The sequence below is a fragment of the Gobio gobio genome (genome assembly GCF_949357685.1).
Source record: "Gobio gobio genome assembly, chromosome: 3".
Lineage (NCBI taxonomy): Eukaryota > Metazoa > Chordata > Actinopteri > Cypriniformes > Gobionidae > Gobio > Gobio gobio.
In genome coordinates this window covers 27,697,976-27,725,318 of record NC_137099.1, presented here as the reverse complement: position 1 = coordinate 27,725,318, position 27,343 = coordinate 27,697,976, and the positions used below count along the sequence as shown (strand labels likewise).

Sequence of the window (27,343 nt, the reverse complement as noted above, 5' to 3'; positions counted from 1 at the left end):
GGGGTGAAGTGAAGTCACGTGACTGAGTTCAGGAGTCTGATGGCCTGGGGGAAGAAACTCCTCCTGAGTCTTTCAGTCTTTGACATCAGACTGAGGCTCTGTTATAAAGCACTTGCAAACAGTATTACTTTAATTGATGATAATGTCGCTCTGCTCTCGGTTACGCTCTTAGTAGTAGGCTAGAGACTCGTGCACAACCAAGTTCAGCTTATCATGCGGGGGTGTTGGGGGGCATTACTGATCGTTGCGTCCGTTGGTGCGAGATGCATTCTGGGATACCGGTCTGTCTGAAGTCTCCTCTCGATGCATCCTCGATAAAAGGGGCGGATCAAGGACACATCCGGGGATTTGAACTGTAGGCTACTTGTCTATGGCTAGATGTGAACTTTGAATTGGAACAGTAGGCTACTTGGGCAGCGACTGATGACGTTTCACAAGTCCACGAGAACACAAGTACAGACAAGAACGGCCACTGTTGTTTGAGTCACTCTTTGTCTGGTCTTGTATGAGTTTCAGGCCTGTTTCTCCCTGTGAAATACTTAACTTACCCGGCTTGTGATGACTGACTGCTGTTTCTCTTTTTATTTTACTCAACTGCCTGTTCTCCATGTTAAAGACTGTGTTTTTTTTTTTTTTTTCAGGGATACTCACCTGTGTTTGTTCTCCTTGTCTGATCAGGATTTGATTTCAGTTGGATTTCTGTTTCAGTATTGTGCTTCTTGGAAGTGATCTCAGTTCTGTTTTTACCCAGACACTTACCTGTGTTATTTTGGACTCTGTGTTGTGCGATAGTTTCTCAGTGTGAGCGCTTTCATCTAATCTGATTACTTGTGATATTATGATGCCCTTGATCAGCTTACCTGAATACTTACCTGTTTAATACCTGTGTTGAATAAAACTCCAGCACTTGAGTCCGAAAACCTCTCTTGTCTTTGCTATGTGTTACAATTATAAATTCAGTTCTGTTTTAATTTAGATATTTAATTATTATAGTATTATTTTACTCTTTAATTATTTGTTCCTTGGATCCTGTGTCCTTGTTTTTCAGATACCAAAGAAACGAGTAGTGTTGCAAAAATGCCTGTGACAACTAATACTACTTTTTTTAAAACTTTTTTTCTAAAAATGAGCAAACTCACTGAAGATTAGTGGACATTGTGTCAATTCATTAAAGGGATAGTTCACCCAAAAATGACAATTCTGTTCTCATTTACTCACCCTCAAGTATGAGTAAATGAGTATGAGTTTCTTTGTTCTGCTGAACACAAAAGAAGATATTTTGAAGATTGTTTGTAACCAAGCAGAGAGAGCAACCACTGACTACCATAGTAGGGAAAACAATACTATGGTAGTCAATGGTTGCTCTATCTGCTTGGTTACAAAAATTCTTCAAAATATCTTCTTTTGTGTTCAGCAGAACAAATAAACTCATACAGGTTTGAAACAACTTGAGGGTGAGTAAATGATGACAGAATTTTCATTTTTGGGTGAACTATCCCTTTAAGCAACAAGCTGGCGTATGTTATGGACAACGAACTCAGGTGCATTTTATTGATGGCATTTTTAATGCACAGAGATACCGTGATCCTGAGTCCCTTTTGTTGTGCCATTCATCCATGACATCACCTCATGTTGCAGCATGAGAATGCACGGCCCCATGTTTCAAGGATCTGTACAGGATCTGTACACAATTCCTGGAAGCTGAAAACATCCCAGTTCTTGCATGGCCAGCATACTCAGCGGACATGCCACTCATTGAGCATGTTTGGCATGCTCTGGATCGGGGTATATGACAGCGTGTTCCAGTTCCTGCAATATCCAGCAACTTCGCACAGCCATTGAAGAGGAGTGGACCAACATTCCACAGATCACAATCAACAACCTGATCAACTCTATGCGAAGGAGATGTGTTGCACTGCGTGAGGCAAATGGTGGTCATGTGATGTGTTTTGAGTTATTTTGTACATTTGTCGTTTTAAAAAAAAAATGTTTTACTTCACTGGTTTTTGACTCCAATATGGGAATCTCTGCACATGGCTGACAATTATTAGTAAACCACATTACACCTACAGTAACACCACACAACCCTATTTATACAAATGTTTACCTTTTTTAAAATGTCCTACTCTGTGATACTTCTTACATTCTTATGCTGTCTGGCTTTGTTCAATGCTGATCAGTGTAGTGATTTGAATTGCAGGAAGGAAAAGGCAGAGTACAGCCCTGACAAGGTTTCCTGTAATGTTTTTTTTTTTTTTTGCCAGTTTGAGGACACCCTGCTGTTCTGATCTGTAGCTTTCTCATGTTTAACCAACCTCAAAAATACCAGGCATCTTAAGACGGTGAGTGCTGCCCTTTTCAGTTTCTCTTTGTTTTTGTTTTTAGATCACATCAGAGTTATCAGCCACAGGTTGTATGCATATGTTTCTGACAACATCAAATGTACCATGCCAAATATCACAATTTGTGCTGCTTGGTAATTTTTAGCTTCATATTTTTTTATGGGTTTGTGCTTTTGTTCTGTCTGTGCTAAAAATGATTGTATTTGGGATGCAACAATACAGTTAGTCCTAGGTTCAATACATACCTCGGTTTTTAACCACGGTTTTCGGTTCGGTTCGTTTCTGATGGCTTGTCACATACATTTTTTGTAATTCTATTCTTAGGCGACAGGAACAGCAAGAGGTTAAGGAGAAAAAATACTATTTTTATTGCAATACTTTCTTTATTTTGCTTAAAATAATTGAAAAACCTACCATAAACTTAAAACTTTACTTTTAAAAAAACCTTGTATTCCTAGTGTATTGTACAATATAAAATAAATAAATATATATATATATATATATATATATATATATATATATATATATATATATATATATATATATATATATATATATATAAAGATTTACACTGGCAACTCACAGCAGCATTAAAATAGGAAATTGAATGAATGAATGTAAAAATAAAACACTACATAGACTTCACTATAAAATATACATTGATTCTTATTAACCCATTTAATCCCAGATTTTTCCCAGACACAAAAATATCCAAATCATTTGTCATTAGTATCCCTTTGAAACAATCAATTATAATTTTTAGAAATGTTCATGGAAAAGTGTGTGAAAAAGTGTGTTTTATGATCGGTCACAATTGTGACCGGTGGGATACTGTGTTGTATCAACCATTGGACAGACTGAATATAGGTCTATTTGACCTGTGCAGTGTGTTTGTGAGTGTGTTTCTGTCTCTCTCTCTCTCTCTCTCTCTCTCTCTCTCTCTCTCTCTCTCTCTCTCTCTCTCTCTCTCTCTCTCTCTCTCTCTCTCTCTCTCTCTCTGTGTGTGTGTGTTTGTGTGTGTGTGTGTGTGTGTGTGTGTGTGCATGTTTTTGTGAAATATCAGGACACAAATGTGTATAATGACATGACATAGGTATTACAAAAAGAGGGTGAAATATGAGGACGTTCCCCATGTCCTCACTTTTCAAAATGCTTATAAATCACACAGAACAAGTTTTTTTTTTTTTTTTCACAGAGAGTAAACTGCTCAGTCTCCTGTGATGGGTAGGTTTAGGGGCAGGGGCAGTGTAAGGGGATAGAAAATATGGTTTGTACGGTATAAAGACCATTACGCCTATGGAATGTCCTCACATTTCACAAAAACAAACGTGTGTGTGTGTGTGTGTGTGTGTGTGTGTGTATAAAATCCTTATATCAAAGGCTAGTTATTATCACTTTTAAAAGTTCCCGCATTGCCTCTAAATGCTCTCTCATTGTAGTGTGAATATTTTACATATAAGCCTTATACTATCGGCTAGCAATACGAATACTGGGAGCAGCGTTACGAATATTGAGTTTAAGACAAAAAACAACAACAATCATCAATGTATTTCAACATTGTAACTTTAGTGCAACTTACTTTAGTGCAACATTATATTTGAAAACGTTCATTTTTAGTGCAAAATTGATTTGAACAATTTTTAATGCAGTATGCATTGAACACACTGAACATGAAGGTAAACATTTAGGATAGAGGTAGCCGGCTGAACATGCTTTCAAGTATAAGCCAACACTGACTGACTGAACAACAAAATAAAATAGGTTGTAGATCAAAGAGCAAAGCAATGCCTTGGATGACAAAAAAATAAAGTTTTCCTGGAACATTTAGGAAATTTTGATGGGTTTTTTTTTCCAGCTTTTCTAGACTCCAAAGTACTGTTTGTTTGTAACTGTATGCAACCACGTGTGCGTGTGCGTGTACGTGTGTGTGTGTGTGTGTGCATAATTGTGAACTCTACAGTATGTCCGACTGCATTCTCCTGTCTTTCTCTTTTCCTTTTCTACACTCCATGGTACAGCTTGAAGCACTCAATGTGCAGTGGTACTTTGCATTTCTCACATGCATAGGTAGTGCGTTTCTCACAATGGCGACATCTCTGGAACCTGTGCATCGTGTTAGCTAGCTAGTCTTCCTGGGGTCCGTGTGTGTGTGTGCATGTGTGTGTGTGTGTGGTGTGCGTGTGTGTGCCTACCTGTAATTGCATGTGTGTGTGTGTGCGTGTGTGGAAAGTTAAATAGAATTAGTTAGCTAGCTGGTCTTTGTGTGTGTGTGTATGTGTGTGTGCGTGTGTGGGCAGTTGCAGTAGGTAGGAAGTTAGGTAGCAGCAGAATTAGCTAGCAGAATTAGCTAGCTAGCTAGTCTTCCTTGGGTCCGTGTGTGTGTGTGTGTGTGTGTGTGTGTGTGTGTGTGTGTGTGTGTGTGTGTGTGTGTGTGTGTGTGTGTGTGTGTGTGTGTGTGTGTGTGTGTGTTTCTGTGTGTTTCTGTGTGTGTGTCTGTGTAAAATTAGGTAGAAAGTTAGATAGCAGCAGAAAGTAAGGTAGAACAGTTAGTCTATGTGTATTAGCATGTAGATACAAAGGGTTATCCCACCGGTCACTATTGTTGCCGGTGACATGTTTGTGAATTTTATGACCACATTAAACAAAGTTGAATAATTGCAAATGCATATATTAATACTAGACACCTTAAACATGATGTGTACCAAAAATATATGTTCCATCCTTATGTTAACATACTTTACTAATCTTTTCTTTGGGAGCTTTCTTGCTGCCATCCTCTTCTCTTGACGCAAACAGGAAGTAAACAGCTCTGGTCATGTGACAATTTACAGTAAACATGCAACGCTGCACATATTTCATTGAGACCCTTTATTATTTCAATATCTGCTGGGAATGCATTGATAGATCATTCAGTAACATTTTTATAGCCTTAGAAATGAAAAAATTTTTTACGGTCACTATTGTGACCGGTGGGATAAAATTAAAGCTACTGTATTACTTTTTCAGTCAAGAGCAGTGAGTGATTTTCTCTTTGGCTTTTGTTAACATTAAAGGGATAGTTCATTCAAAAATGAAAATTCTGTCATCGAGAAATGAATACAGGTTTGTTTGGAACAACATTAGAGTGAGTAAATAATGACATCATTTTAGAGGTGAACTGTCCCTTTAAGGACCGCGTGTTCACTACTGCGCTGTTGTCAATTTAAGACCTGCGTGCATCTAATATACAGACACGCACCGATTTTACTTTCACTTTAGACATAACCGACTGTGTTTATGTTAACCTTGTGTGTATTTGACAGTATTAGCGGAGTAAGACTACTATTTAGTCCTGTAATCACGTGCTTGACAGGCGTTTAGTGCCCGCGCTCCGAAAAGCGCACTTTAAAACCGCGAACGCGAATGAGCCGGCAAGGCTTTAAAACGCATGCAAATAATGAACTTTCGTGATTGTTAATAACTATAGTGTTCCGTGAGTATAACTCTACCATTAACGTGTGATGTGAATGTATGTCGCGTTGTTCAGTATTGGGATGGAGCCAGTGAGGCAAATGATAGAATTCGTAGAAAAATAATTAATTAAATGCAAAACCCAAAAAAACGCAATTCACAAGCACGTTTTGAACCGTGAATGCCGTACCGAATGGTTCAATATTATATTGAGAATTGTGGCATCTCTAGTATTTTATGTATAATTGGCAAGCATATATTCACCAACTTTATTTTTAGCTTGTTTTTCTTGAATTGTCTTTTCCCAGACTTGTGCACGTATGCCAACTGATACAATGGGAAGTTTGCGATTTCCTGCAGTTCCCCTGGTGCTCTTGTACATTGTAAGCTCTCCATTGAACATATATCTTCACTACTTTAAACGTTTTAACTTAGAGATCTCATCAAACTTAGTAAAGAATAGAAGTCTTTGATTTTTTTTCTCTCCAAAATTTCTGGTGCTTTCAGGCTATGGTGCCGATAACTGAAGAGCTGATACACATGGGCATGTTTCCTGAAGCTGCAGATTACTCATTCTACAATTGTCGGAAAGAGATGCTGCAATTGGTCACAAAAGCTGGAGGTTTGCTGCAGACAGAGCTTAACCACAACTCCGATTTTAAGATTATGTGGCAAGGTAACTCATGTGAGAAGGCCATTCCGGAGGGTACACCGGAGCACATGACTGCGCTACAGAGCTATGTTGAAGCTGAAACTGATTTTCATGTAAAATTTAAAAGGTTGCTTAGCAGAAAAAGCAGGGGCAGTTCATCTTTCCAAGATGATTTTCCTTTCAAATCTCTTTTCTTCCTGCTAACAGATGCTATGCAGCTCTTGAAAAGCAATTGTACTATAGTGTACTCTGGCACAGAGGAGGAATATAGCGCCACAATTGGGGACAAAGTACGTTTTGAGAGTTTTTTTCCAGCAAATCAGGAATATAGTGTTGCAACTGAAGAGACAAGTATGACCATTGGGACTGTTTTCAAAATCACTTCCTGTTCTGTGATCAACCTTGATAAAGTGTGTAGTTCAGAGGAACTAGAACTGCTAATATCACCCACTGAAGTTTTCACAGTTACGAATATCAAGACTGTTCATAATGACGATGATCATTATAAAGAGATCACCTTAGTGCATTCACACATTCAAAGTTCTTCCAACTGCAGTGACCTTGAATCATCTTCAAGTTTCCTGAGTTCCAGTTTACTGAGTTTGATGGCTTCTTTACTCATGACATACTCTACAAACTGAAAAACTTGTGTGAAAAAGTAAAAGCGGCATTAACTTTCTTAATGAATTTTATAAACACATTCAATGTTCTTGAAATATTAGGAAGAATTTACCACAATAATAGATTACAATACTTTGATGCATTGCCTCTGTTCTAATTCATACGACTACTTAATGTTTAAAAAAAACAAAACATAAAAAGCCTAAATTTATATATATTTTTTAGTAAACCTATTATGTGCTTTAGTGTTTTTGACATTTCTTTGAAAGTATTTAGTCTATACATACGTTTTACATGGTTAAAAATATTATTGCTCAAAATTTGCTTTCAAGTGTCATATGCTGTACTTCATATATAAGTCCACCTTTGCAGTTGACCTCACATGACTTGCATTGAACTTTTTTTATTTGTGCCTTGTTGAAAATGTATTCATGGAATACAATTCCAATTTAAATGAAATGTGTTTTGTCTTGGTATGTTGTGCTCTGTGTTCTGTCAATGCCATAAGTTTTACAATTACCAGACCTGGTAGATTAAGGGTTGGCAGAAATCCTCAGGAAGTCATCATCAGGAGTCTTTTGTAAATCAATTCAGACTTTACTTCAGAAAGTGACATTTCCAAGCTGCAGTTTTCCTGGTGCATAGTGTCAAGAAGAGTACTGTGAATACAATAACCCAAAATTCTTGACTCATTCCTTCAGCTTGTGCATGAGTTGTGCAGTCTAATTCTATAACAAACAAACAAAAAAAATATATAGTTAAAGCTTTGACCACAATCATTGTAAAATAACAAAAATATTATAACAGTTGAATCAGCACAACAGTTTCACTTCAGAATTCTATATTAATGTGGGAAGTCTCAAACCAGCTTTGATAAAGTTTTAAGACAGTCCAGAATTTCCATAAGCCCTCCATTATGCAGTCATTGTACTTTATGAGAGAGGCTTCACTAGCGCTTTAACAAACATGTTGTCACAAAGCCCTCCTCTACATTTGTCCACCAGAGGGAGTGGGAAAACACAGTGTATACCTTCCCCGAGGATACCGAAGTTCAGTCACTCCTTTATAATGAAGTTTTCTGACTTAGTTGAAAAATGCATGATTTTCACTGAACTATACATAGGCAGAAAGCAAAGGTTTTGTTGACTTTATGAGTGTTTGTTTTGTCTTATGTGTATTGACATAGGCCTATTCATTACAAAAATAAATGAATAAATAAAATAATTAAGTATTAGGCCTACATATCTACTTACTAAATGGGCTGAGAGAGACCCATGGTGTAATAGCCTACAACATTTCACAGCCTAATCATTATTGGAATGGTAAAACTCTGATTGAGACTGATCTGACTGATCTGAGAAAACAAGGATAAAAAAAAAAATAAACAAAACGTAAAAAGTTGTGTGTGTGTGTGTGTGTGTGTGTGTGTGTGTGTGTGTGTGTGTGTGTGTGTGTGTGTGTGTGTGTGATAAAATGTCCCGACAAGGATAACAATACAAGAAATACAAGACATGTTTTGGTCACCAAAAGGCTTTAGTTATCTTAAGGGACCGAATATACAGTTTAACAATATAAGAATCACTACACAAAATCATGTGTGTGTGTGTGTGTGGGAGTAAGTGTGAGAGAGAGAGAGAGAGAGAGAGAGAGAGAGAGAGAGAGAGAGAGAGAGAGAGAGAGAGAGAGAGAGAGAGAGAGAGAGAGAGAGAGAGAGATTCGCTCTCAGGTGTTTGTAACGCTGACGCGCATTTACACCTTTCAGCGTCACTGTCCAACCATTTAGCCTACCTGATAGGAAACTGAAACCAGCGGAATTCAACCTGATAGCACATTGGAATAAATCGGAGAACTTGCTTTTGCTTCCATTCCTTCTCTGAAAATGAGCAGCCGACGGAGACGATGCAAGCGTCAGTTGATCAAGTTTACCCAGCATATTGCTCGCTTAATCACAGGAACTCTGAACGCAGGTAAATCTGCCAGTTTGTAGCCTAATAGTATTTTTCTGTTTATAATTTACCGCATTGCACTGAGACTAAAAAGTTGGCATCGTTTGACTGTCGCTTTGTTGTCCTGAAGCTTTTGTTCCAAAACTGTTAACATGAACTGTTAAAATTGCTTTACCACAGTTAAATAATGCTATTACATAGAAATCGGGTAATAGGCTACATTGCAATACATGTAATTAATAGATTAGGCTACTTACAGATCAGTTCATGAATATTCTAATATATTCTAATATTCTAATATTTGAATTTACTTTAACAAATTATGTTATGCATTGCATAATGTAGGCTAGCTACAAAAATGGAAACATAAAACAAGTAAGAAATGTTTTGTAAAAGAACAAACACATATTTTGACAGGTCTACAATGAAAATATTTTTTTTAATGTGAAGAAACAATTTTGACTCAGAAATAGGTAGTGTATTTTTATTTTATTTTAATTTGTAAGCTTTCAAATGATACCTAATTTATGATGATTGCTAAAATATGTCATATGAAAAAAGGTGATTTAAAAAAAAGAGCACCAAGCGTTCTAGCGGTTTGGAACAACTTGAGGGTGACTAAATGAAGACAGAATTTTCATTTTTGGGTGAACAATCCCTTTAAGGGATTAAATAGGATTTCATATGACAAGAAAAGCTATTCTATTATCATGTATCAACAACATGTAAGACTTTCAGGCATGTGTTTAAACTGACTTTCAAAAACACCCCACCCTAAGAAATCATTACACCTCACCTTTTCCATATGTAATTTTTCCACATAACAGCGTTTCATGTTTAATTTTCAAAAACCGACATCAGGCAAGAAGTAACCACACCAAATTAGAAATGGCCATGAAAACAACATTTATACACTTAGATTACAATAGCTCAATTAAAAGTTATTCAGAATGACCCAGAAATGTCAACAGGTGTTTAAACTCTTTTGGGACTGTCTTTTAAGTTCATGCTTTACACCTCTTTTTCTCCTGTGACTCTTGAAGGGTGTAATCACACATTTTACTAAAATACTTAATATTTAATGGCAGAGTTGTAGATCAAATATCTTGCCACGGTAATACAGAGCCATTTTTTCACTTCCATAGTGGTTGGCTAAATCCTTTAGTCTGAAAATAGCACACCGTGGTAATGTAAATGGAGGTTTTAATATACGCTGTTCTTCCATAAAATTGTATAATTTATTTGCACTGTGTAATAAGTAAATTAGATTGTGTATATTTTGTGTGTATTGAGTCATCACTGTCTATCATTTAAGTGCAATAAAAATAACAATATAAATAGTCGCTTACCCCACCCTATATGGGTTATTATTGAAATTACAGTGCTAATTAATAGTCTTAACTTTGTGGATGAGAGTTCTAATTAATTTCATTTTTCCCTTGGCTATGCTTCATATCCTTGTGGGACTAAATATAATTACACACTCCATCATTCCATAGCCGACCATAAGACACTGATGATCCCTTAATAATGCCATAAATTAAGTATTGCAGACACCGGTATCTTTTTCAGGTAATTTTATCTGCCACATTTCAGCTGGATCTTCATTTTTTCATTTCTTCAGTTTTTGTGATACTGTTATATCTACTTGAAAATAACTTCCTACTTGAAATACATGCTGAATACTTACATTTAGTATTTGATTCATTTAATACAGTTGATTTATTTCCCCCTGGGGATTCACTGCTAGGTCTGTATTTATGCCTTAAAGGCATCATAAGACAAAAATAGCTTCAAACCATTCAATCTTCTTTTCCCCCTTTGTACTTCAAAAACAGGCCACAGCAGACATTTATGAAAGTAATACTGTGTCATGTTGCCACAGCAGGAAAAGAATGATTACTGCACTTTTTTTGTTTGCTTGTTAATAATGTTGTTTTGTCTCCGTTTCTTGTGTATGCAATGATTCATTTTAGGTTTCCTCACAACTGTATTCTCAGTCCTCGAATAGAGTGAAATACCATATTCTGCCATTTAAATTTAAGGCCAGTGATTTCACATACATCATTTCCACATCCTGCACTGAGTTTTTAATAGAACACCTTCATCATCTCTTGCATCGTAATCATAAAAGTTTAATCTTTTTTTATAGATATGCATAGGACATGTAGTTTTATATATTGTTATAGGGCCATTCCATGTCAACTCAACCAGAGGTCCCTGACTAAAAATCTTTTTTTCTGGTGAAAGAAATACAAAAATAAAACACAAGAAGTGTCCCCCCATTTTTGAACTGTCACCGTTGGCATATAATGCAACAATGATTGCTAAAGTCACAGATTTTACTAATAGAATTACTGATCTCTGTGTAAAAATAAAATAATGATGCTGCCATCTTTCTAACGTGATTTTGACCCCCCTGTTATTTGACTCCAAATCTCAGGTGAAAATGGTAATTCTGAAAAATTTGAGCCAGGGAAGTTTCTGAAATTTGGTTGATTTGACACGGAATGACCCTATATATATTATGTATATGTAAAAGTTTCCTTTTAAAGTAATTGCAGATCCAGAACTAGACTCTCAAATCTGCTCTGGTTATTTGTAGCACCACCTGTGCAGTGAAATGTAACCAGTGAAGTGGTGGGTGCTTTGACTTGATTGATTATGTTCTAGCAGCTTGTAAAATCTTGACCAGTCTTTAAGTGGGTCATTATTGCACCTAAATTTTAGCATGTATTAATACCCTCATACAATAACAGTTATTAAACAAGAACATGTTGACCTACAAATAGTAAATAGTAGGATGGTTCAATAAAGACTGAATGTTTTAAAGAAGGTTTTTGTGTGATTATCATTGTGTTATCTTTTTTCTGTATTTCCTGAGAAATTGTATATTTCTCATACTTGGACAAAGATATAGGCTAGAAGTAGGAGTTTTTTAAGCACAGGGACTATATATTGTGAAAACCAGTGCTTCTTTAGGGCTGCAAGCATCAACCAATGCACCAGGACGTTCTTCATGAGAAACTGGGACAGAGGTATTATGGATGTCCTAAAGGAGACACCGCTGGTTACCTGACCTGCTAAGGCACAGTGGTGAATATTTAGTAAAATTCATGGAAACAGGCCAGCAGACCCGTGAAGTGGTTTATGCTATGAATATTGACCCCCACATACTGTACATAATAGCCAGTAAACAGTTGAAGTATTTTATGAACAGCTTTAAATATCAAAACCGTCAAAGGAGTAATAAAAAAAAAAAAAAAACAACAATAAGCAATTAAATATACAGCACTGGACAATTCCACAATAAAGCTAAATACTTGTATTCTACACATTATGTTGATCCATTATTGAAGTAAAGATCACAGACACAAAATCTGTTTTGATCCTAATGTAGTTTGTCAAATCACAGGTAATGTGTAAAAGGAAACATGGGCTTGAAAAAGCCATCAATACATGGCACTCTCTTTTCATTATTCATCAAAAAGGTAAGTGTTTGTGTAATTAGTGTCACTGGACCTGCTAGTGCCAGGATTCTTAATTAAAGATAAAGCTCTAGGCGTCATTGGACAGTTTGCAAGCAAGGGTGTATCTGAACACCTGCGTGTATTACAGTAAATAAAAAAAAAAGACTGATTCTTTGATACAGAAGCTGTGTAGCCCATAAAAATAATGGCAGCTATGTGTGCTATGTTGTAGATAATGAGGACGAAGAACAAGAGAGCACAACGGTGCGGTATCACCCGGAAAATCTGGAGCAACTGCAGTCGCAGACCCATTTCTCCAGACAAGAGCTGCAGTTACTCTATAGAGGATTCAAAAATGTGAGAGTTCAGTTAAACCCTACATGCTGTGTAGAAATTAAAAATGATGTTGTCATTTTTGGGCTTCTGCTCTCTTTGGAGAGATTCCAGTCTCTTAAATATTGCTTTCTTGTCTGATCCTGTTTTTACTAGGATTGTCCAAGTGGGGTTGTGAATGAGGACACATTTAAAAACATCTATGCTCTGTTCTTCCCACTGGGAGGTTGGTCCTCTTAAAGTTTATAGTATTAAATATGTTTAGCAAAAAATGATATATAAAAAAATTATATAAATATAAGTGTTAAAGGTCTATTGTGCAGGCATTAATAGCTATTAGTAAAATACTGTATTAAAAATGTGACAGTTTGAAGACAGATTACATTTTCTGCACACTGAGTCAGTGTCTCCTCCTTGTGGTCTGATGTGAGATTTTTCAGACAATATTATGGCTTTTTAACAGAAGGTTTTCCCTACAGGAAAAAAATATGAAGTGTGCCATGTTATTACCCGATTCAGTTCAAATCCTGATTTTATTAAGCTATGGGACTGGCCAAAAATATTCAAATGTTTAGATCTATACATGTCACAGAAACGTACTCGGTTACTCACGTAACCTCGGTTCCCTGAGAGAGGGAACGAGTATTGCGTTATGGGAAAAGAGAGAGCGAACCAATAGGGGTCGCTAGAATTCCTGCCGAACAAGGTCACTAGAATAAGCATACCTGAGGCTATAAAAGACCGAGCCCATGCCTCTGGTAGAATGGGCTTTAATGCCTATAGGGCAAGTTAGATCTTTAGACTTATAAGGCATAGAGATAGCGTCCACTATCCAGTGTGACAGTCTCTGCTTCGTGACAGCATAGCCTTTAGTGCGGCCACCGAAGCACACAAAGAGCTGTTCCGATTGCCTGAAGGGGGCGGAGCCCTCTAGATACAGTCTAAGCGCTCTAACTGGGCAGAGCAAATTCGCGTCCTTTTCGTCTTGCGACGTGGGCAGGGCCGAAAGAGAAATGACCTGTGCCCTAAAGGGAGTAGAAAGCACTTTAGGAACATAGCCATGTCTAGGTTTGAGGACGACCCTGGAGTTGTTAGGCCCAAACTCAAGACAGGAAGCACTCGCGGAGAATGCGTGTAAATCGCCCACTCGCTTAACTGAGGCCAGTGCCAGCAGAAAAGCGGTTTTCGGTGAGAGGTGCTTTAAGCTCACAGACTGAAGCGGTTCAAAGGTAGAGCCCTTCATAGCTTCTAATACTGTGGCAAGGTCCTATATAGGGACTGAGGGGGGGCGAGGCGGGTTCAGCCTTCTGGCCCCTTTAAGAAAGCGTACAATAAGTTCGCTTTTCCCCAGTGATTGTCCCGTGACCTGAGCGTGATAAGCTGCTATGGCGGCAACATAAACTTTGAGCGTGGAGGGGGAACGACCCGCGTCCATTAGCTCTTGAAGGAAGGCGAGCACTTCTGCCACCTCGCATGAGTGTGCGTCAAGGTTTCGTGCTGTACACCAGTTAGAGAATACCGACCATTTCAGTGCATAGAGCCGCCTGGTTGTGGGTGCTCTAGCTTCAGAAATAGTATTCAGAACTCTTTCAGAAAGGTTCGCGGGTACTGGTTGATGGGCCAAACGTGGAGAGCCCATAGTTCGGGGTGGGGATGCCAGATTTTCTCCCTCGCCTGCGTGAGGAGGTGTTTCCTCAGCGGAATCGGCCATGGGGCTGTGTCTGACATGAGAGTCAGTTCGGAGACCCATATTTGATTCTTCCACAACGGGGCTATTAAGAGCACTGTGGAATTGGTTTCCCTGATCTTTTTGATGGCCTGTGGCAACATCGCGATCGGAGGAAAAGCATATAGAGGGAGACTGGGCCAGGCATGGGCCAGCGCATCTCTGCGTTTGGAGAAAAATATTGGGCAGTGAGCATTGTCTTCTGAGGCGAAAAGATCTACTTTCGCTTCGCCGAAGACATGGCTATGATCAACTGAATTGTCTGCGGGTGAAGAGACCACTCCCCGGGGGGAATACCGCCTCTGGATAACATATCCGGACCCTGATTCAGGATACCTGGCACGTGAGCCGCCCTCAGGGAGCTCAGGTAGTGCTCTGCCCATAAAAGGAGGTGATTCGCCATGGAATGTAGGGAGCGTGATTTCAGACTGCCCTGGCGATTTATATAAGATACCACTGACATGTTGTCCGTTCGGACCAGGACGTGGTGACCCTTTATGTACGGAAGGAAAGCTTTCAGCGATAGGATGACCGCTTTCATCTCTAGACAGTTTATGTGTAGCCTTTTCTCTGAAGTTGCCCACTGGCCAGAGACTGGCTTGCCCTCGTGTAGGGCGCCCCAACCTAGGTTGGACGCGTCTGTCGAGACCACTTTCCGTTTCGTAACTGTACCCATCATAACACCTGTTTGATACCAGGTGGTCGCCTTCCAAGGAGCCAGAGCTTTGACACAGCTGTGGTTCACTTTGATGCGAAACTGGCCTGATCGCCATGCGTGAGCCGGAACGCGGGAGTTTAGCCAGCGTTGGAGGGGGCGCATGTGTAATAGACCCAGTTTGAGTACTGCCGATGCCGAGGCCATAAGACCTAGCATCCTCTGAAAACGTTTGAGAGGAACGCAAGCGCCAGCTTTGAATGACGTCGCCATGTTCTGAATAGAGAGGGCACGCTGTGACGTAAGTCGCGCCCTCATCTGTATTGAGTCTATGACTGTACCCAGAAAATATATATTCTGGGTGGGAGACATTGAACTCTTGGCGATTTTGATCCTGAGACCCAAACATTCTAGATGGTTGAGGAGCCAGGACTTGTGTATCGTCAACTGTGCCTCTGATTGGGCTATGACGAGCCAATCGTCGAGGTAGTTGAGTATCCGCATGCCTTTCAGCCTCAGTGGGGTGATGCACTTCGTAAAAGTGCGGGGCGCCAGGGATAAACCGAATGGCAGGACTGTGTATTGATAAGCCTTACCCTCGAAGGCGAATCTCAAGAATAGCCTGTGAAGGGGTGCTATCTGAATGTGAAAGTATGCATCTTTCAGGTCGACCGTGAAAAACCAATCCCCTGGGCGAATGTGCGCGAGGATTTGTTTCACTGTCAGCATCTTGAACGAGCGCGTCATAAGCGCTTTGTTCAGATGTCTGAGGTCTAGGATGGGCCGGAGGCCGCCATCCTTTTTTGGAACGAGAAAGTAGCGACTGTAAAAGCCTGACTCGCTTTGTGTCGGGTGCAGGGTTTCCACCGCTCCCTTTTCTAACAGTTTCGATACCTCGGCGCGGAGCACGTGACTCACGCTGATTTTCACTGAGGTCTCGACCACTGTGCGAAAGCGCGGGGGTCTGCGAGCCAACTGTAGCGAGTAACCTCGTTTTATTATGTTCAACACCCAATTTGATATACCGGGGATGGCCTGCCAGGCCTGGGCCCGTGAAGCCAGGGGTTGAGTTTGAATCGGGGGCGGGCAGCTTAGTGAGAAGGACCCGGTAACCCGTTTGTTTTGTGCTTGTAACACTGTGGGGATAGTGTTAATGTTTGGCGGCGTGCACTGTGTAGTGGGCGCGGAAAATTACATTTGTGGCATAGGACAGCGTGTGAGCTGTGTGGGTGGTGCTTGAGTGAAGGGGTGCATACTGTGAAGTGGGCACATTGTCTACATAGAAAAAGCTCTTTTTGAGATTTATTTGGGTTGCCGTGAAAACGGCGTTTGTGTGCAGGCGAGTGCTTTTGATAATGGGCTCGTTGGCTGCGAAAACTGAGTCGGCAGTCACCTGTTTGCAGGGAACTGTGAGACTGAGAGAGTGTGGTGGGGGTCCAGCTGAAGCGGGACCTGGCCACCTTCTCTTCCCTCTTACGGCTAGGACGGCTTCGGTGGCTCGGGTCTCAACGCTGCTTTGGGTCGAGGCCCCTGGGACTCAGGCTGCCTGCTGCAGCTTGCAGAGCGTGAGCGTTGCCGATTCCTGGATCCCGAGCGTGGTCGAGAGGACGGCGGTGCCGTCTTGGCGGGTTGAGGGGTGGCGCTTTGTGACGGCCAGAGGAAGAGTTGGAGCGTTTGGGCCGAAAGTGCTTCATGGCTTTCGACGCTTTCTGAGCCTCAGTGAAACGCTCAGCGAAGCCAACGACCGCCGGACCGAACAAACCGGAGGAGGATATGGGAGCATCCAGAAAGGAGGCTTTGTCGATATCCTTCATATCCGTAAGGTTCAGCCATAAGTCTCGGCCTCGCCATAGGTTCATGCAGTTCCCGCAACACAGCCAATCAGCGCGCAGCTCGCACTGTTCTATCGGCTGTGCAGCGGCACTGCGTTTTACATAGACACTTTATAGAATAAAGTTTTTGCTTCATATTCTCGAGAAAAGGAGTTTTCCCATAACACAATACGAGAGACCTCTCGAAAGGGAGCCTAAAAATCTAAAGCATCACCTTTTTCCTGCAGGAATATAATTATATGTATTATTTTCTCAGATTCGTCAAAGTACGCTCAGTTTCTCTTCAATGCATTTGATAAAGATAAGAATGGCTCTCTTAGTTTTGAGGTAAGGATATTTCACTAAATTGTTTTTGTAGAACAGGAGGACAAATATTTATGTGGAATAAATATGCATATGAAAAAGTCAATGTTTTGAATGGCTTAAATAGTTTGGAAACAGAGGGTGCTTCTCAATACTCAAAATTGATGCTTCCTCGTTTCCTCACTCCTCCTCCAACCTGTGACATGGAAACTGATCAAAGTTAGCCATCTTGAAGGACATCTCAATACTCTAACTGCAACACAAGGAGTGAGGAAGCTTCCAGAGGAGCTATGAGCGAGGATGCACACGTGTATCCTATGCGGAAGTCTTTCTTGTTGAGAAACTCGACACACACGTATACATTCTATAAATTCACATCTGTCTCAATAATTTTAATTTATGCTTTACCTTTGCTGTTTAAATATAGCATATTTCTCACATATTTCAACAGGACATCTTGCTTTATTATTATTCATTCATTTAATTTCTTAAATAACGGGCAGATCCCTTGAACTGAGCTGATGACGCTTTGAAGTGACGCTCGAGCGATCAAAAATGTAGCTTTCTTTCGATTCCTTCATCCTTAATTTATTTTCTTGTAGCCTTCCCTCGCATCCTACAGGGGGTGGAGCTGAGGAAAGGAAATTAAACGCGAGCAAAGGAAATTAGGATGAACGAATAAGAAATGAGAAGCACCCAGTATCACTATTGATTATCCTTTCTGAATTTGATTCAGACTTTTGCAATAGATAATGTTTTCAGATGTTGACATCTTACACTGGATAAAAGATTAAGAGGAATGTACAGCCACTTTATTATGTCCATTCTTTACGACTGCAGTAGCTTTAACATGTTCATATGTGTTTAAATGTGAGAAGGAAAGGAGACTTTGATATTTCTGTTTTTTTTTTTCAGGAGTTAGTCTGTGATCTCTCTGTTTTGTTGAGAGGCACTACTGAAGAGAAGCTGGATTGGGCTTTCAATCTATATGACATCAACAAAGATGGGCAGATTACTAAAGAGGTCTGAAAACTGTATGTGTTTTATGTGTTTGATATAAGATTATGTGTTAGACTTTTTAGTTTAGCCAAGGACTAAACACTTTGTGAGGTTTGTTCTGTGATGTACTGAATGCAAAGACTGTGCATTTTATCTTTTTTGTTTTAGGAAATGTTGGATATTTTGAAGTCTGTTTATGATTTGATGGGGAAATCTATCCATCCACAGCTTAAAGAGGAGGCAGTGAGGCAACACGTCAGAATGTTCTTCCAAGTACTGCTATATTATACACTATTATAATGGGAAAATGTGTAAAAATATGTTACATTTTGCTTGGTATAGCAATTTTCTAGATGAAGTGCCCACAGGGGGGTGCTAAAAGCACTATACATTTTAATCCGATTTTCTAATTCACTTTACGAAAATGTATCTGACTTTTCCATAACATAACCATAAGAATTCAGATAACATCCAATTGCAACAACAATACAATACTTACAATACTTCACGAAATGTCCATTCACTAATAAGATACAGTGACAGTATCCTGAACATTAACTAAGAGTGTTACTTGAGCGCAAGTCTTAGTCATCCAACACTATCACTGCCTCTATTGTGATCATATGACCCTAGAATCTTTAGCTACTTAATTCCAAACTGCAGCATACATGACGCCACTCCAAAGTTGCTCTTTGCTGAGAGAACGTTTTTTGACAACCGACTGACTTCCCACCGACTGAGATAACAACCAAGAGACTCCCCAAACATAAATATACAAACATATTTATACCTTAAGGCAGGGGATTTTTAACTTGATGATGCCAAGGACCCTCAAATATGATTAACCTTTTATGAGGGACCCCTTTCCTAAAATCCATCTATATATTTTTATGTATGGAAAAAACTAAAAACATTTAAACTGTTAGGTAAATAGTACATGTAACATTATAAATACAATAATATAAAATATATTGTTTCCAAACTTAAATTGGCTATACTTAATGTTGGATGTATAAACCTGAATAAGAACATTTTCAATAAAAACATTTGTAAAAGCAACTTTCACAATAAATGTTTGTAAGCAGGTTACATGTGTTAAGAATACTGCCTTACAACCCCAGTGAGCAAGATAAAGGGGACTATAGTGATAAAAACTCACTAGAAAGATACAAAGCAAACTCAAGACTCATCAGACCAGGCAACATTTTTCCATTCTTCAACTGTCCAATATATATATATATATATATCAGTGGTTCTCAACCTTTTTTACTTCAAGGCCCCCTTGTACTGCAAATCAATACTGCAAGGCCCCCTGAGATGCTTGACATTTCCTCTTATACTGCACTTCCGTAGTAAAGAGAGAAAAGTGTTTGATTTGATTTTTTTTATTAACAAAAACATTTTTCTGCATTATTTATTTTTAAACCAAATAAATTCAAGAAGCTACATTTAAACCTTAAGTATTCATTTTGCCAACATACCTTAATTAAATTAAAGCTATATTTTATAACTTAAAGGGTACATAAAACACAGTTTCTGCCAATATCATGTTAATCTTGAGTACCTATAGAGTAGTATTGCATCCTTCATATCACCAAATAGACTTTAGTTTTATCAGACTTACAAAAGACAACGCTGTACCGTTTCTTTCCGAAAACAGCCGAGCTCATGGAGGCGTGCAGTGGGGCGGAGCTAAAGAGTCACGAACATACACACACACACACACACACACACAATACATCATCACATTATCCCTGGATAACTTTTGATTCACTATATGTTCGTGTTGTTTACATTAAATGCACTTTCACTTACAGCCTGCGGTTTCGGCTCATGACTGGGATCTTTCATCAATGGGACCGCTCCATCTTTCAGTTTCAAACGATCTGCAAATCCAGCATCGATCTGGGCCTTGTTTATAAAACATTCGTCACCGAAATGCCAGGAACAAACAAACACACTTGCACTGCTCCAGAAAAAAAACGGCATCCACTGTTCCCTTAAGTCTGGGTTATTTGGGAAGCTAAACAAGGTTATCTTTCCCTCACAACCAAAAACACAGTCTTAAAGAACAGAGAGTCCGAAGGGGAGTATGCTAATCTTGTACAGGAGCTAAAACTTTATCATGGCTGGTTCCGCACTTACTTTCAAATTTCCGTGGGACAATTTGAGGAGCTCCTCCAGAGACAGTAGCACTGCATCTGACGAGACAAACACACACTTAAGGAACCAATCTATCCGCAGCTGTGTTTCCAGCTATGTTTCCAGTTGAGTCACAATGTGTAAACATTTAAGTGCCACAGTCGTACTGATGGAAACACATTCATTTTCTATAGTCGTGGACACATTAGGTTGAAAAAAAATCAACGAGTTTTTACTCAAAAGGTTATGTTATCGTTGTCTGTAGCCTACAGTGGGCAAACACAGCTGCATCTGTATAGCTGTAAACACAACTACAGCTGTAATCTCGTGAGAAATGCGATAACTGGCAAAGGTTAATGTTGATTAAATAGCTAATGACATCAACTGGACATTTCTTGACCTTTGTTTCCTTGTATGTGATTGGTTTAAGCCTTTTCTGTCGCCGTGAGTGTTAAAAAAATCAACATTGAAACGAAAAAAATAAACATCGTTTTTTCGCAGCAGCTCATTCACGTTCGGTGTGGAAGCACTCATTACATAAACAGCTGATCAAAAAATAAAACCATAGCGCGAATTAATCACGCGTCAAAATCGCTTCCAGTGTGAAAGGTCCTTAAGACTGATTAAAAGCTCCTGAATTCTTTACAACTTAAAAGTACTTATTCTTAAATAAGTCAACCTGCCATTCCAAAAAAGACCAAAGGGAGAAGCCAAAAAATCTCTAATCCTACCACGTTGACCTGACTGAATATACACTCACCTAAAGGATTATTAGGAACACCTGTTCAATTTCTCATTAATGCAATTATCTAATCAACCAATCACATGGCAGTTGCTTCCATGCATTTAGGGGTGTGGTCAAGACAGTCTCCTGAACTCCAAACTGAATGTCAGAATGGGAAAGAAAGGTGATTTACGCAATTTTGAGCGTGGCATGGTTGTTGGTGCCAGATGGGCCGGTCTGAGTATTTCACAATCTGCTCAGTTACTGAGATTTTCATGCCCAACCATTTCTAGGGTTTACAAAGAATGGTGTGAAAAGGGAAAAACATCCAGTATGCGGCAGTCCTGTGGGCGAAAATGCCTTGTTGATGCTAGAGGTCAGAGGAGAATGGGCTGACTGATTCAAGCTGATACAAGAGCAACTTTGACTGAAATAACCACTCGTTACAACCGAGGTATGCAGCAAAGCATTTGTGAAGCCACAACACGCACAACCTTGAGGCGGATGGGCTACAACAGCAGAAGACCCCATCGAGTACCACTCATCTCCACTACAAATAGGAAAAAGAGGCTACAATTTGCACAAGCTCACCAAAATTGGACAGTTGAAGACTGGAAAAATGTTGCCTGGTCTGATGAGTCTTGATTTCTGTTGAGACATTCAGAGTCAGAATTTGGCGTAAACAGAATGAGAACATGGATCCATCATGCCTTGTTACCACTGTGCAGGCTGGTGGTGGTGGTGTAATGGTGTGGGGGATGTTTTCTTGGCACACTTTAGGCCCCTTAGTGCCAATTGGGCATTGTTTAAATGCCACGGCCTACCTGAGCATTGTTTCTGATCATGTCCATCCCTTTATGACCACCATGTACCCATCCTCTGATGGCTACTTCCAGCAGGATAATGCACCATGTCACAAAGCTCGAATCATTTCAAATTGGTTTCTTGAACATGACAATGAGTTCACTGTACTAAAATGGCCCCCACAGTCACCAGATCTCAACCCAATAGAGCATATTTGGGATGTGGTGGAACGGTAGCTTCGTGCCCTTTATGTGCATCCCACAAATCTCCATCAACTGCAAGATGCTATCATATCAATATGGGCCAACATTTCTAAAGAATGCTTTCAGCACCTTGTTGAATCAATGCCATGTAGAATTAAGGCAGTTCTGAAGGCGAAAGGGGGTCAAACACAGTATTAGTATGGTGTTCCTAATAATCCTTTAGGTGAGTGTATAGCTGCAATTCGGATCCATTCAGAATTACTATACACATCAAAATAAAAATGAAAAATAAAAACATTCTGAATGTGTCGAAACACGTTGATCTGAAGGTGGATCGATATCATCAGTGAACATTTCCTCCGTCAGAGCACGTCTGATGCCATATGTACATAAACATTATTGAAATTCGCAAACTCCCTCTTCAGTGAGCATCCATTATAAAACCCTCGCAGAACATTCATTTGGACAACTATGCAAATATATTGAAATGTGTTCATGCAAAAATTTGATGTTATAGGGATCATTGTGCCGGGAATGCACATACACGCACATGCCTAATGTATGACTTTGACATACAGGAGTCATACATTAGACACAGGCGGGAAACGCGTTGATCTGAAGGTGGGTCGACATCATCAGTGAACATTTCCTCCGTCAGAGCACGTCTGATGCCATATGTACATAAACATTATTGAAATTCACAAACTCCCTCTTCGGTGAGCATCCATTATAAAACCCTCGCAGAACATTCATTTGGACAACTATGCAAATATATTGAAATGTGTTCATGCAAAAATATGATGTTATAGGGATCATTGTGCCAGGAATGCACATACACGGGTTTGTTTGTGCAACATACACGCCAGGGCTTAAAAACTGAAAAAAATATCAATCGGTTCACTCCGAGCAGAATCGATATTTTAACGTTTCCGTTTTTGCGTTCCTCATTAAACATTACTGTTCCGAAAACGGTTTGATTTGAAAAAATAACGGTTAATAACGTTATTTTAATTTAGCCTATACTTTAAACAAATATGTATAAATAAAGACTTATTTTCACTCAATAATAATATAACGCATGATAATTAAACTTGAATATTTATTTCATAACATTTTTAAAACCACAACAGAAATACATGCATTAATTACAAAGCATAAACAGCGGGACAAATATTGACCTGTTTTAATGGAGCGGAAAGTGGCCCTCTATATGCCTAATTCTTTTCAGAAGAGTGATAACATTCTTTGGACATAACTTTTTTTTCAACACGACTTGTTTTAAAAATTGCAAAAAAAATTAAAAATGCGCGCTCATACTGACTTGCGTTACCGGTAGATTCATAGATGAATGGTGCATTTCACTCACGCTTGATCCGTCACATCACATGCTGTACTACTCAATTCATGATTGGTCACTGCCAAATTAAAATATTAAAGAGAACGATAAAATAACGTTATTAACCGGTTAATGGTCATTTCAAATTAACGTTTCTGTTCAGAACGATTCAAATTGATTTTGATTTCGTTTTTGTTCCTCTTAAAATTTCGTTCGTTTCCGTTTTTTGTTTTCGTTCCTTGAACCGGTTCAGAGCCCTGGTACACGCACATGCCTAATGTATGACTTTGACATACAGGAGTCATACATTAGACACAGGCGGGTCTGTTATTATTCAGTCTTTATATTTACCTTATCGCAACACTGGGTTGCCTTATCCAACCAAGAGATGTAGTTGGGTGTTTTGATATGTATTACTAGATCACTCCTCACTGTACATTGGCAAGCAAAACTGCATTTGAATCAATATTTTTTTTCTCCCCTAAGAAAATGGACATAAACCAGGATGGTGTAGTAACTATTGATGAATTCATTGGCTGCTGCCAAAAAGTAAGGATCATTTTATCTTTATCAAAACATGTATTACTTTTAGCAGATGCATAATGATAATACTTTTGTTTTGCAGGATGAAAATATCATGCAGTCTCTTAAGATTTTTGACAATGCAGTCTAGATGCTAGTCATGAATTACGCCAGTGCTTGGACAATTCTAGATGAGCAACACTCATTGGATAATTTAATATCTTCTGTGCTGCTGTTCTGGGCAGCTCGGGACAGCTCTGGACCAGAGCCATAGAGAGAGAGAGTTGCGACAACTCCATAGACTCCAATGGAACGGTTTTTTTTTACAGCAATGGCGGCTCGCGGAGACTCTCAATAGTTCTCGGAAGTAGCAGCCGTGCGAGTTACAGCAGAACAGACCGTTTGTGATGCACTTTTAAAAGGTAAGACGTTTAATCAGTAAGATTTTAAATGATCAGCACATTTTAATCAAAATAACTTGTACATTAAAGCCTGCTTGTGTAGATTCATCATTAAAAAAAATATATATATTTTAAAAACAACATCACTCTAACTATACTCATGCTACATACACATGTCGATGTGTAATAAAATTATTGAAAATCAATGCATTTATTGACTATTAATTACCAAAAAGCGCAGTTCTGTCACTGTGACTATCAATTTGAATTGCCCGTCAAAGCACTTCCTGGAACTATTCGAGGTCTACATGAATCACGTGACTATCAAGCGTTTTGAACTTCCGTTGTCGCAACTCTCTCTCTCTATGGCTCTGCTCTGGACTACTCTGAACTGGTCCAGACTTCTGTGAACTGACTGCTGAATGTATACATACGTAAAGGTTTTGGGCAGTAGTATGATGCAAATGTAAGGTCAATGTTATTGGTAGAACAGCAACTGCTTTCACTAAACAACATCAGTGTTCTAGTATTATAATGTGCTTCTGTGGTTATTTACATGGCATTTTTTTTGGCTGTACTAGCTGTTTAATACTAATTGTATCACACATTTTCTTTTTCCACAGCTGAACTCTGAGTACTCTTGGTTTACTTGGGTAGAGATTCAAAGCATTTATTTAGTATTTAATTCAATAGATTGATAATTTATGAGAGACTGTGTTTACTTGAAATTCTCAAGGTCAAGCTAGAACCATTTACCTAAAGTGGACACCCACTTTTCTTGACATCAAATACTTGTTTTTAAAGTAACGCTAGCCAGTTCTGAGGTTGTAGTTTTTATTGTTTTTTTTTATTTTGATTACCTCTGATACACACTGCTAAAAAAAATTAAGGGAACACTTAAATCACACATTGGAACTCAATTAATGAAATATTCATTTTGAAAATCTTTATTTATATACATTCTATAATTTGTTTAGGACAACATTATGTGACAAAAGTCAATGGAAACCAAAATCATCAACACAACGAAGGCATGCTCCTGATGAGAAATGGAGGATGATGTCCTTGGGATCTCCTCCCAGACCTGGATCAGGGCATCAGTGAGCTCCTGGACAGTTTGTGGTGCTACTTGGTGGCTTTGAATGCTCCGATACGTAATGTCCCAAAGGTTCTCAATTGGATTCAGGTCTGGGGAACGTGAGGGTCAGTCAATGGCATCAATGCCTTCGTCATGCTGGATGATGTTGCATTCAGCATAACGTTCCCCATGGCATCTCCAGACTCTTTCACGTCTGTCACAAGTGCTCAATGTGAACCTGCTCTCATTCGTGAAGAGAATGGGGTGCCAATGGCGGACTTGAAATCTGGTTTTCTCTGGCAAATGCCAATCGAGCTACACGGTGCTGAGCTGTGAGCACAGGTCCCACTAGAGGATGACGGGCCCTCATGCCACCCTCATGAAGTCTGTTTCTGAGGGTTTGGTCAGAAACATGTACACCAGTAGCCTGCTGGAAGTCATTTTGTAGAGCTCTGGCTGTGCTCCTCCTGTTCCTCCTCGAACAAAGGAGCAGATACCGGTCCTGCTGCTGGGTTGTTGCCCTTCTACGTCCATGTCCAGCTCTCCTCTCGTAATGGCCTGTTTCCCGGTATCTCCTCCATGCTCTTGAAACTGTGTTGGGAGACACACCAAACCTCCTTGCGACGGCATGTATGGATGTGCAATCTTGGAGGAGCAGGACTGCCTGTCATACTTGATTGGTTTATGCTATGCTGTGATGAATAAGTGTTCCCTTAATTAATTTTAATTAAATTCTAATTAAAAATGTTTTCATAAAACAATACAACAACAACTGTAAATAGGCCTATAATACTCGAAAGTGGTAGGGACACACTTTTCTTTGGAAACCAACACACAGTGAAGATTTGTTTTTCAAACTAAAAAAGTAAAAAATATAAAAAAAGAAAAATGCATCTATCAAGGCTTAAAAAGCAGTCAGAAGGTAGAATTTGGTTTGTATTATTATTCGTGGTAATTTTTCTTGACAGAACAATGAACACCATCATCGCTAACACCAATACACATTCATGCACACACACACAACACCCACACACACGTATGCACACGAACGAACACACAAAAAATGATGCACTGAGGAGGGTGAAGATGATCAGAGAGTGATAACCCAAATATTATTTTGGTGCTATTTTCTGTTCTCTAAGTGCAGCAATGCTTTGATTAATTAAATCCCCACTGTCTTTCCTTATTGTTATCACTAAGCTAGCAATTATGTAAAGAATAGATCCCATAAAGGAAATTTAAGTAGTTAGTGAAACTGTATTACTGTAGATTAGGATGCCAGGACAAGGTCACAGTACTAAAAATACTATATCTCTGGTCTTGACTATTTTACACATACACATTAAATAAGGAATTAATGCTAACTAGTAATAATATAGGACTCTCAATATATATGACTAACATCTCGGCTACCCAGAGAAGAGGAACGAGACACTGCATCATCGAGTTGAGGCTATGGGAACACCCCACGTGAGCCAGTGTCTAAAGCATGTGTGTTACACGCCAGTCTCGACTGTGCTCCGCTCCTAAACAAATAACACACAACCCATGAGAGTCATAGGAATTATAATACACTGACATGGCGTGATACCTCTTCTAAATGTGCTAGACATGGTTTTTCTTTCTCCTAACCAAACATACACACTAGGGTGATACAGGAGTGGATTTTCAAACCTCTCCCGTCCAACTCCCACAAAAAGATCCCATCCCAATCCCACGGAAAAACTGAGGGAAAGTCCCATCCCGTCCCAATCCCAGAAAAAAGAATCCCATTCCCTCCCACTCCCGTGTTGTGTTTTTTTGA

The 27,343-nt window shown here is 39.3% G+C and overlaps 2 protein-coding genes across 4 annotated transcripts; both read left to right on the top strand.

The window, feature by feature from the left end:
* Positions 1–1,757: 1,757 nt before the first annotated feature.
* Positions 1,758–12,624, top strand: LOC307123307 (T-cell ecto-ADP-ribosyltransferase 2). Of its 3 annotated transcripts, none has more exons than XM_079811816.1 (4): positions 1,758–1,919; positions 2,265–2,342; positions 6,101–6,175; positions 6,300–12,624. In XM_079811816.1, the coding sequence occupies exons 3-4, from the start codon at positions 6,113–6,115 to the stop codon at positions 7,083–7,085; spliced, it is 849 nt and encodes a 282-aa protein (XP_079667942.1). In that variant the 5' UTR covers positions 1,758–1,919; positions 2,265–2,342; positions 6,101–6,112; the 3' UTR covers positions 7,086–12,624. The 3 variants fall into 3 exon arrangements, with proteins under 3 accessions (XP_079667942.1, XP_079667941.1, XP_079667940.1); XM_079811815.1 differs by having other exon boundaries at positions 1,758–1,931; XM_079811814.1 differs by having other exon boundaries at positions 1,758–2,342.
* kcnip4b (potassium voltage-gated channel interacting protein 4b) lies at positions 8,945–24,289 on the top strand (the record flags this gene model as incomplete). The annotated part of the gene is made up of 8 exons (XM_079811817.1): positions 8,945–9,032; positions 12,714–12,838; positions 12,971–13,040; positions 17,284–17,354; positions 18,246–18,353; positions 18,498–18,602; positions 24,025–24,087; positions 24,164–24,289. 8 exons carry the CDS (start codon positions 8,945–8,947, stop codon positions 24,209–24,211), a joined length of 678 nt encoding a protein of 225 aa, XP_079667943.1. The 3' UTR covers positions 24,212–24,289.
* Positions 24,290–27,343: the final 3,054 nt, after the last annotated feature.